This window comes from Bubalus bubalis, chromosome 6, assembly GCF_019923935.1.
Source record: "Bubalus bubalis isolate 160015118507 breed Murrah chromosome 6, NDDB_SH_1, whole genome shotgun sequence".
NCBI lineage: Eukaryota > Metazoa > Chordata > Mammalia > Artiodactyla > Bovidae > Bubalus > Bubalus bubalis.
Genome location: NC_059162.1, coordinates 70,210,825 through 70,223,121, shown reverse-complemented (window position 1 = coordinate 70,223,121; position 12,297 = coordinate 70,210,825). Strand labels below are relative to the sequence as shown.

The following is a 12,297-nucleotide window of genomic DNA, read 5'->3' as shown; positions in this document are numbered from 1 at the left end:
GAATTCCAGTTCTGCTTCTTATTAATTGTATGACCTCAGATAGGTTAAAAAGCCTCCTTGAGGCTCAGTGTCTTTACCTTTAAAATGGGAGAGTGGAACCTATCTTTCTATGTTTTGGAGTGAGACAGAGGCACTCCAGTTACCATTTATGCCTTCAACTTAGGATGGAGGCATAGAAGAGAAGAGGTGTGGGAACAGATGTTCCTTGAGCTCTTTGATCCCAGCTTCATGTTCTCTCTTCTAAGACTAACAGACTTTTGAAAATTTCCCCAAATGTATATTATTTTACCAACTAAAGAACAGAGAGTACATTAGAAAAATTTACAGTGAAAAAGAACACATCTGGAGGAAATGACTTCAATCAGTTTTCTAGAGAAAAGAGGCTTGGAGATGAGTCTTTGATAGAATCAATCTAAAGGGTCAGCAGATTTGTTGGCAGTCTGTGCCTTTCCAGGAAGGCAGTTGATCGATGGCTCCTGCTAGTTTTTTTTTTGTTTGTTTGTTTTAATCACTCATTCATTCAACAAATTTTTATTGAATGATTACTATTTTCATGGCAACATGCTAGAGTAGGATTATATAGATGAATTTGGTACACATTTTGTCCTTAAAGAATTTGGTCTTTAATAAGGGTGATAAGGCATGTATATAAGTTTGTAAATGTTCTAAATAGTATGAAAGAAAGTTGAGTGAGATGTAAAAGGAAGAAAGACAATTTTAGCAAATAATTTGGCAACAAATGGAGGGAAAGTAAAGAAATATTGGAGGAGATGACATTTAGCTTGGGTTTAAATATCTGTAGATTGGGCAGAAGGGAACTTCTGACTGAGGAAATAATGTGAACAAAGACTCAGAGAAGTGGAAAATGGAGTGCAGTTTGATTGTACAGTTGGGTTTATGAAAGAGAGTCATGGAAAGTACATTTTAAAGGATACCATCAGATTGAGAGAACCTTGAATACCATAGTAAGCAGCTTGGCTTTTATTTTCTAGGCAAAAGCAAGCCATTGGAGATTTCAGAGAAGGGAGATGGAAAAATACTGTGTTTTAGAATGGTGACTCCTAGAGACTAGTTGTATTAATACATTTTAATTGTAAAATAAATTTGTTGGACAGATGCCCCCAGTGAATCTCCTAACCTAGCTCTTTCTTATCCAGGCTGCTGATGTGCTTCTGCAACATGGAGCTAATGTCAATGTTCAAGATGCAGTTTTTTTCACTCCACTGCACATTGCAGCATACTACGGGCATGAACAGGTAAGTTAGTAAGTAAGTATGTAGGTAAGTCCAAAGCCTGGGGCATCACTTAAGTGTTCCATGCTTTTCTTGAACTGTACTATATTCAAAGAAAGGCTACTTGAGATATCCTCTGGATCATTTTTGCCATCTTCTCATCAGTTCTACCCTTGAAAAGCTTTTGTAGATCCACAGAAAAATAGCAGCTACCAAGTTGTTCATTTTCACTGACCATTTTCATTCTTCCTCATTTTATCTCCCTAGATCTCTAGTATTACTCAGTTATGCAGCAGAATCACACCTTTGTAGAGGTCATGCTATTGCACTTCCTGAGGACCCCAAGTTGAAAATCAAACTTATTTTTGTCTCTGTGCTGTTCCAATCATTGTGCCTTTATTTCTTTGCTGGCTGGCATATGCCTGGACACTCTCAAGCCTGTGAAGCGTGACCTCTAGCTAGGGAAGATTGCTCATTTCATTGATGTGCTGCTCAGAGTGCACTGGAGTGCACTGGAGAGCTGAGTACTGAAAATGCTTCTGAAAGTACAGGGTCCAAAGCTCAAGTGATGAAAAACTCCAAACTTTTTCTGATTTCAGGCACAGGCAGGGTATACACAATGCACGTTGTTTGTTAAGTCATCCTCTTTGGCGATTAACCTCATCACCCAGCAGAAACATAAAGAGCTTCTCTGCATGTTATGTGGAGTGTTAAATTTGTTTACTTTCCCTGAATATATAGTCACAGTATTATAAAATTATGCTAAAATGTGGATGGCCCTTTTATGATAAGGGGCTCACTTTCTATGTGCAAAAACAGCACATAAGTAATTTATGGATGCTATTGTCACTTACTAAAATATGCTGACAGAGTAATGGCACATTTGGTTTATAAATGTGCCTGATATGCCATGTTCCTTGGCATTTGTTTATTTACTTATTTTTAAGTGGAAGAGTAGATGTTTTGTACCAAGAGCAATATTTCCTAGGTATATAATAATAGTGCTTAATAGACAATCGATTTCAACGATAGTTTAAATCTGTCCATTATAAAGTCACATAATCAGAATTTATGGAGTCTGTATAAGTGGAAATATCTGCTTAGGAGTGCAAGGTTCCTGAAACTAAATGTCTACTGCTGTTCAGCTTTCTCCTGAGTTAAGCATTGGTATGCCCATTAGCCAACAAATGGATAAAACATATATTCCACATTGGTACTACCTCTTCTGGTATCATTTATTGAGTACCAGGCACTTTTCTAAGTGTTTCACGTGTAATAACTTATTTAATCCTCATGACAACCCTATGAGGTATTCCCATCTTAGCGATGAAGAAACTGAATTTTGAAAAGGCCAAATCATTTACTCAGAGTGACATAACTAATAAATAGAAGCCTAATTTCAGAACCTTTCTTCTTTACCCACTGCACACAATAAGAAGTTCTCCCACATTCCACCAGCTATTTTTTTCACCTAGATTTCTATCAAATGTATACCATATTCTTGAGAGGCTTCTGCCTAAAATATATTTATTTGCTGCCACAAAATAGTTTCAGAGCTTGAATTCACATTTATGCTGATGCGTCAGTGGTCAAGACTTGTTTTTAGAGATTTTTTTGATATGGACCATTTTTAAAGTCTTTATTGAAATTGTCTCAATACTGCTTCTGTTTTATGTTTCGGTTTTTTGGCTGCAAGGCATGTGGGATCTCAGCTCCCTGACCAAGGATCATACCCACACCCTCTGCATTGGAAGGCAAAGTCTTAACCCCAGGACCACAGCAGAAGGCCCTCAGTGGTCAAGAGTTTTGAGGAGTCCTCCCATAACTGATATTTTAATGGCACAGATACATCTTAACTTATCTCTTGGGATCACTGTGATGACTTCTGAAATTCCCAGAGGAGACAATGTCAAGTTTAGAAAAAGTATTTGAAAGATTCCTAAGTGGATGTGTAAATAATTTGGACAAATCCCGTAAATTACCAGAAACAACCCCTGGAAGACTCCTGAGCTGTGAATCTCAACCAGTGTGGGAAGATGCTAAAAGCTAGTGTGGCTATCTCCTGCTTACTCACAAATCAAAACAGGACCTAGAATCCCAGTCACAAGATGACCATTGGTGACCTATTATGCATGGAGTCGCTATGAAAATGAAGAATCACATAAACACTGCTGACTCTGGCCAGAAGATTTTGAAGAATTGTTTAGAGATTATTATGGGTGACTTTAGAGAAGACTGTTTATGTACAGTGAAGACTGAACTCTGAAATTGCTCCAGTTTTTAATTTCTTGCTAGGTGATATAATAATAAATACCGTATTGTTTAGGCCAATTGAATTAGGATTTTTTTCATGCAAAAATTAACCAGAAGAACATCTTAATGATATGTCTCCTTCCATACTGCTGAAAGCTATGCATTATTATTTGACATTTGACACTAATCTCAAATGCTTGGATCCTTTAGGTAACTCGCCTCCTTTTGAAATTTGGTGCTGATGTAAATGTAAGTGGTGAAGTTGGAGATAGGCCCCTGCACCTAGCATCTGCAAAAGGATTCTTTAATATTGTGAAACTCTTGGTGGAAGAAGGCAGCAAAGCAGATGGTAAGATTATGGTTAGAAGAAGAATTTTTCAGTCTTTTACTTTATGTTTGCTTTTTCTTCTACTTTACTTATTTACTAGAGAATAATCTTGAAGTTGATTTATTCTAGTTTTCATGTCCTAATTTGTACCTCAAGTCATAATTTATTATTTTAAATATATTAATTAAACCTATATGTTAATCCTTCTTTGCATATTTTATTTCAGCTTAATATATTAGGTACAACCATAAAAGTAAGGGGTTTTCTTAAGCTTTTCCTACTTCTTGTTACTCACTAATCTTTTTTTAATTGAGGTAAAACTTACATGTAGCAAAATTCTCAAATCCTAACTGAGTATTAAGTGAATATTTCCTTTTGAATACACCCACACAAAAGCCTCCAAGACCAAGATATAGTATTTTTATCTGGAAGGTTGCAAATATTTCACCTGGAAAGATCCTTTGTGCCCACTTCTTAGTAAATAGCTTTCACCACCAAAGGTAATCAATATTCTGGCTTCTATTATTCCCATAGGTTAATTTTTTTCTGTTTTTTAGAAAATGAAGATAGATAGATAGATATAGAGAGAGAATTGCTGAATCAAAGGTCATATACATGTTTAACTTTGGGAGAAATTTCAGACAGCTTTCCAAAATATTTACACTATTTTTCATTCCCAAAGCTATATATGAGCATTCCATGTTACTCCCCACATCCACCTCAGTATGTGAGACTACTATTATTTTAAATGGAAATAGAGTTAGATTGTGACCAGTTTTGGAAAAAAGCTTTAGAATACACAGAAATATTTTAGATGCATTTAATAGAATAAAATTTTCTGCAACTTTTTTAATTTTTTAATTACAAAATGTATTTTGGAAAATTGAAAGTTTTAAAGAAAAGCACTTTCTTTCTCTTTTTTTATCTTCCTCACAAACTTTATTTCTTGACACAGATTCACTCAGAGTTACATCTTGTTGTTAAATTCTCTCAGGCATATCCAGTCTTCTTCCACTGACCCTCAAGAGACCTAATTAAAAGCCCAGCTGTAAGAACTGCTGGCCTTTGCAGCAGAAATGATGCACATTTCCAAAAGCACAAGGTTGTCAAAGCTCTAGAACTGCCATTTTCTTGGTCCAAGGTTGAGATTGATATTCAGTTAATAAAACTAATCGATGTTTCCGTCTACTCATAAGGAAAACACAAAGGCTCCCAGGGACAACTGTGGCAAGAGGCTAAGGCAGTTTCATTTCCATGTTGGAAACAGGACCGTTTTATTTGGCAATGTTTGAGAAATGTAGTTTCTATCATTTTCTGAGCCAGTGTACAGTAACTCAGGAATTTTTCTATAGCATTATCATAAACAACCTGTGTTGTCAGGATGCAAGGAGCGCTGTTCCTTGGACCTTATTTAAGCAGTCTCTTTGATTCTGTTGTTTTAGAATAGTCAGAAGTACACCAGTGTGAATCACTGAGCACGTAATTGTTTCTGAAACTGCCTCACTTTTCCAAGGGGTCAGGAACTGCTCACATTCTTCCTTTTATTATCAATGCCAACCTCAGCCTTTTATTCCTCTGAACAACTCCAAAGCTCAGTGGTGTCAAAATGAGTGTCATTTATGATCAGCATGTCTCCAGGATCAAAGGACTCTTCTACAAAAGGCATTGAAATGTGTGCTGCACCCGTATTCCCAGTACATACCGGCATCATATGATATAATTTTTAGCATTTTCCTTCTGACTCACAGAAGCACTCTAATGCCTCCTACTCAATCATTAAAAAAAAAAAAAAATCAAGAGACATGACTCAGATTTTTAAGCATTGTATTTCCTTCTAATACACAATTGATATTTAAGTCTCTTTTGCACTTAAACCAATTGCAAAGAATAAACCAGAAAATCTTTAGTGCTAGTGGATGCTGCACAAGATTTATTATCAGCTAGTTCACTTACTCTAAAATATATCTAAGCCTTCAGATGATTTATTTTAGGTTTAAACCTTGCCTGTGGTTAATGGACATAAGGGGAGGAGTAAATGAATGACCCCAAAAGAAGCGCAATTTGAAATCTGGTATTTACATTATGTTTCCATGGTAACAGAACATCACAAATGAAAATAAATTAAGGTTATAAAATTAACCAAAATATAATTCCAAAAGCATGTTCAGCATGTTTGGGAGACTGACCTATTCAGTCACATATGTTCTAAGTCCCTAGTCTTCTTTATACCTTGTAGAGAAATGAAAAAGGAGAAATACAATGCTTGTTGATTGAGATTGAAAAGATCAAATATTTCTGGACTCCATAAGAAGAAAATAGAGATACAGTTCTTTTTGTATCTGTAAAAATATAGATACAAAGTTAAATTCTTTTTGTATTTGTAAAAATAGAGATACAGAGTTAAAAATGGAAAATTTTAAGTTTAGAAACTATTAATTTCTGTCATCTGATGAAGATATAATTTTGTTAACATGGACATGGATATCAGAAAAAGTCACAAAAGTTTCTAGGACATGGTCAGTAAAGAGAAGTAATTTATTTTAAAAAATATATCTTGTCAGAACTATCACACAGATTTATTATCACACTGAAAATTTATTTAAGATACATTTGCAAGTTAAGTTATTGGGATGTGCTAACATTAATGGGTTACTATGGAAGCATTTATTCTATCTTTAAGATCAATGAGCAGAATTAAGCAGGAAGTAGCATCCATCTACCTACATATTCATCTACTCTTCCTTTCAAAATACACTGCTGAACACATATGCTCTTCAAGGTAGAGGACTAGTGACCACATATTTTTCTAATAATGATTTACATGTATTCCTTTGTTTAAAATTTTCCTTTACTTAGACCTCTAAATTATGTATTAAGTTAGAGCGAACAGACTATCATACATTCAGTTTTCCTCAGATAATAATAATAATATATGTATTTTTTTATCTTTGCAAATTGGTCTATGACAAAATTAAGGTATCAGGATGGCTGAAGCAGAAATGGAGTTATATATAATATATAAACTCTGCATCTGATCCAGATTTCTCCTGGCTTATCCCTTTGGTTGGTATTAATATCTTCTTTGATGGGAATAATGTCCAGGCTACTGAGGATAATTTATCAAGGAAATAATCTGCTTTGAAGTTTATTGATTCAACTAGAGAACAATGTTGGGTGGGACCAGAATGGCCAAAGGAAAATCATGAATTAATGGAATATTGTGCTTTATTCTGTTTTACAATGTCCCCTCTGGACCTCAAGAATCCTCATATGACCTCCTGATTCCCTGGGCTCCCTACTGTTCTCAAGCATTGACTCATGGTATTGACTTTCCCTGACTTCCAACAGAATATGAACAAAGAAAAAGAATCTTTAAAAGGAAGATAATCAAAACACCCAGGCACATTCTTCTGAAGGAAGAGTGTCCTTCTGAGCCACTCATTAATATAAAAGATTCAAAGATTCATTTTTCAATAACAACCCTGAGAGGAGGAGTTCAGTAACTTTGTTAAAGATTTCTTTTTGGCTTAAGATCTTATAGAACAATAAAATAAGAATCATTGTCTACAAATATAGCAGCTATAAGGCCTACAGTGCTTATTAGATGTTAAATGACTATTCTATTTGAACTTTAAAAAAATAAACTAGTATCTTGCCTTTCTTTTCCTTCCTATTGCTTATTATTAAAAGAAAATCTTTCCATAAACTTTTTTGGTTCAACAGATGATTTCTATTACATATAATAATGAAAATGAATGTTAAGGGCTGTTTTTTTTTCTATTTTGAATAAAGCCCTCTATACAGATGGACAGAGTAATAAAATAATAAAAAGTGGCTGTAGATCACTGATTATTTTTAATTTTAAAAATTGTGCTAAAGCAAATCCAAAATTTAGCAGCTTGGTGTTGACTTGTATTACTTCAGGCCTATAATTGCTGACTATTCAACTAGATTGTAAATTATTTGAGGGCATAGACTCTATGCATTTATACCTTATTGGCCTTAGCATTTGGTAAATTTCTGAGAGGGAAATTAGTAAAAAGGGAAAGTAGACATTTTTATTAGATGTCTAATATGTGACAGCCATCATGCTAGATACTTTCCCGAAATTATCTCCTTTAATCCTTTCAGCATCTCCGCTGCCCAACAATGTTATTCCATCAACTGATAAGAAATCAATATCCACAACACCTAGCACAGTGCCCGGTGCATATTGATCATTTATTACTTGTTGAGGAATGACTGTGTCAGTCAGGTGTTCTTATTTGCCAGATTTGGAAACTAATGCTTGCTAATTTAAACATGAAGGAAATATATTACATTGTATCAATTATCATAGAATCTTCCCCAGAACAGAGTAGAAAACTGGGTTTGGCATTCTCACAGTGAGAAATGGTGTCCGGAACCACACCCCCCATATTAATCCTTTGAAGGCACACTGCCACCCCTGCTAACATACACACCAGCACTTGTGTTTCTGGCACCAACAATGCAGGGTACCCAGTCTGGCTGGAAACACTACTACTGGAAATTAGATGCAGCTATTCCACCTCTGCTACTTTCCCAAAACAGATGAGACTCTGCTTTTGTATGTCATGAGCTCTGATGTAAGAGTCTGAAGTAACATTTTGAATAGAAAAGCCTGCAGATAAGCACCCAACCATGGCATGGTTGAGAGCGAAAGTGTTGCTATTAAAAACTATGCTAGCGTAAGAACACTAAACTGGGACATATGGTCACCCTGTGATAATCCTGTGCCCTAACTGCAAAGGAGACTTGGAAAACATTTTTGCAGCTTCTATGATAAAATGTGATTTTGTTATCTAGTTAGCACTTTCAACATAGGGAATTCCCTAAATGTCAGAAGAGGCTATAAGGCTGGATTGGACAAAGAAAAAGTCAAATGATCATTACCGATTGGACAATTTTAAACTGCAGTTAATGTTAAACAGTTGTCTTGGGTAACACAATTAATGAGGTCTGAATCACTTGTTGCCTTTTCATTATACCATGCTTTGTGTACTACAGTATAACATTTTTCAGTTGAGGGAACATCAGAACCTCCTAAATAGCACCATAAACATACAGCATACTAGGCCTCATGCTAATATATTGGGCCAAAATTTGGGGAAATGATGCTCTGTCCAGAGTCTGAACTTTTTAACATCTTTCATGGGGGATGGAAGGATAATCAGTTTGAACAGTGATACTTGTGGAAATAAGGCCATGAGTGCCTTTTAGATACTTACTAGTTTCCTGAACTCTTTCATTGTGCAAGCCAGATTTGATTAGAAGTGTTCCATAGATTTATGGGAGCTAGAAGAAAGCCTGCTTCATGTGGTAATAGGCTATAGAAGAGAATCATAACTTTTTTAATCGGTTGCACTTAATTTTCTTTATTGTTGTCATTAATTGGCAATTCTCAGGAGTCTCTTAGGTACTTAGAAAAGTTCCTGATACTACACATGAGGAGGTTGAGAAATAGAGAATTCTAGAAAACATATCTTTCTTTTGATGACAGTAAATGCTCAGGACAATGAAGATCACGTTCCACTCCATTTCTGTTCTCGCTTTGGACATCACAATATAGTGAAGTACCTGCTCCAGAGTGATTTAGAAGTTCAGCCACATGTTGTCAATATCTATGGAGACACCCCTTTGCACCTGTGAGTATTATGTATTGTTCCATAGGTACTGCAGGTATATTGTATGTACCTTCCTACTATTCTCAAAATATTTTCTTTATCTCTAGGGCATGCTACAATGGCAAATTTGAAGTTGCCAAGGAAATCATTCAAATATCAGGAATAGAAAGTCTGACTAAAGAAAACATCTTCAGTGAAACAGCTTTTCACAGGTAAAGGAATATTTAAGCACAATTGCCACTAAGTGAGTACTCTTTGACACCAGAAGTCATGTACGTAAAGCAAGAATGAATAGTGGCAGATGTTACAATTCGAGAGCAAGAGCAGAGGGTGGGCAGAGGATAGGCAGTCCAAGCTAGATGCACGGAAGAAAAGGTAGAGGCAGATGCTGCAGTCAGTACAACAGATGGGGCTGGAGCCAGATGCTGCCTTGCTGGCAGCAGCCACAAAGACAGGGGCTGATGTTGCCAAGGCAACAGGCATGTCAACATCTGTAAGCATATTGCTTCTATTCCATTCCACTCTGCAGAAAGCTGCCAAAAGGAGCAGTGCCCATAATCCTCCTCCGACAAGAATCTCATTACTAGGATTCATCAGCATCAAAAGTGACATTTTTTTTCCTTGCCACTTAAACCTTATGTGCAAATGTATCTACCTATCTAAGACATCCATCTGTCAGCCTGTAAGAGCTTAGTCAGGGTGGCCACCGAGATACATAAGAAGGCATTAACTCCTTGCTAGGAATCCATTAGAGTCCTTTAGAGTGAGCTCTGGAAAAGCACACTGGAGGAGCATCTAGGTTTGGAAAAGTTGTGACTAAGAAAGAAAGAAAAGAGGAGGAGAGAGGGAAGAAAAGGGCTGATAAAAACTCAAGAGGCATAGGTCCCTAAATTGTCCCAAAGGAAGGCAGATATTCATATAATTTAAAACCCTCATTAACAGGCTACTGTTTTGCCTGTTAAATAAAAGCATAGTCATTCAAATTGAGTAAACCTTGAATATAAGATACATTCACCCACATATTGCAGATCTCCCGGCTGGTTTGTAACACCTAGAACATGTATTTGACACTACTGTGTTATTTATATAGTGTCTGTACCTTACTGGTGAATAATAGAAATGAGAGACTAACTACTGATTAATACTGAACTAAAATTAAGCTTATACTTCTGCCTCAGGCATCAGTGTGTCAGATTTCACTTGGATTTCCAGATTTGTCTTACCAGCCAAAGAGGTCAGCCAAAGGGGAGGTGAAGACAACTTCCAATTATGGAATAGTGAATATGTGCTGGATGATTTGCATCCATTATGTCATTTAATCCTCATCACCATTTTATGAAGTTGGATTTACTATCCCTTTTTTACCAGTGAGAAAATTGAGGCTCAAGAAAACTAACTTGCCAAAGATTCTTATGGCTAGAAAATTATGTATTAAATGCCTCCTGCTGCTGCTGCTGCTGCTGCTAAGTCACTTAGGTCATGTCTGACTCTGCGACCCCATAGACAGCAGCCCACCAGGCTCCCCTGTCCCTGGGATTCTCCAGGCAAGAACACTGGAGTGGGTTGCCATTTCCTTCTCCAATGCATGAAAGTGAAGAGTGAAAGTGAAGTTGCTCAGTCATGTCCGACTCTTAGCGACCCCATGGACTGCAGCCTACCAGGCTCCTCTGTCCATGGGATTTTCCAAGCAAGAGTACTGGAGTGGGGTGCCATTGCCTGCTCTGATTAAATGCCTAATTCCAAATCCTGTGTTTTTATGTATCTTCATGTTCATATTATTTTGAACATTTTGAACCAAAATATTTTGCCTGTTTTCTACACATTCTGTCACAGAACAGACGCACAGATTCTTTAGATCATGCCTTCAGTCAAAGTGGATTATGGAATTTGTCCCTAAAGGGGGCAATAGGGAGAACTGATATTTGTGAGGTACTTAAGTCCACTTTTTCCAATAGGTCATTCTTATGGAGGCTGACACCTCAATCTAGTTTTCAAATCATTCTGCTACTCTGTGCACACACTGAAACCAGTTATAATCTGAGGATTATCATCACCTTCAGAAGATTGTCCATAGGAGAATATTAGTGGTGTTGTTCAGTTGATCAGTCATGTCCGACTCTTTGCGATCCCATGGACTGCAGCACACCAGGCTTCCCTGTCCATCAACAACTCCCAGAGCCTACTCAAACTCACGTCCATCGAGTCGGTGATGCCATCCAACCATCTAGTCCTCTGTCATCCCCTTCTCCTCCTGCCTTCAATCTTTCCCAGCCTCAGGGTCTTTTCTAATCAATTGGCTCTTCGCATCAGGTGACCAAAGTATTGGAGCTTGAGCTTCAGCATCAGACCTTCTAATGAATATTCAGGATTGATTTTCTTTAGGATTGGCTGGTTTAATGGCCTTGCAGTTCAAGGGACTCTCAAGAGTCTTCTCCAACACCACAGTTCAAAAGCATCAATTCTTCGGTGCTCAGCTTTTTTTACAGTCCAATTCTCACATCCATACATGACTACGGGAAAAACCATAGCTTTGACTAGACAGACCTTTGTCGGCAAAGTATTGTCTCTGCCTTTTAATATGCTGCATAGGTTGGTCATAACTTTTCTTCCAAGGAGCAAGTGTCTTTTAATTTAGTGGCCGCAGTCACCATCTGCAATGATTTTGGAGCCCAAGGAAAGAACATCCACCACTGTTTCCCCATTTATTTGCCATGAAGTGATGGGACCAGATGACATGATCTTCATTTTTTGAATGTTGAGTTTTAAGCCAGCTTTTTTACTCTCTCCTCTTTCACCTTCATCAAGAGCCTCTTTAGTTCCTCTTTGCTTTTTGCCATAA

The 12,297-nt window shown here is 36.9% G+C and overlaps 1 protein-coding gene across 1 annotated transcript in view; it reads left to right on the top strand.

Annotated features, from left to right (window-relative positions):
* Positions 1 to 12,297, top strand: part of LOC102397960 (serine/threonine-protein kinase TNNI3K) — a 331,002-nt gene that overhangs the window by 93,758 nt on the left and 224,947 nt on the right. The window contains exons 6-9 of the mRNA XM_045166126.1: positions 1,158 to 1,256; positions 3,696 to 3,834; positions 9,335 to 9,479; positions 9,566 to 9,670. Of these exons, the coding sequence (XP_045022061.1) occupies positions 1,158 to 1,256; positions 3,696 to 3,834; positions 9,335 to 9,479; positions 9,566 to 9,670 (488 nt within the window). The remainder of the gene's footprint in view (positions 1 to 1,157; positions 1,257 to 3,695; positions 3,835 to 9,334; positions 9,480 to 9,565; positions 9,671 to 12,297) is intronic.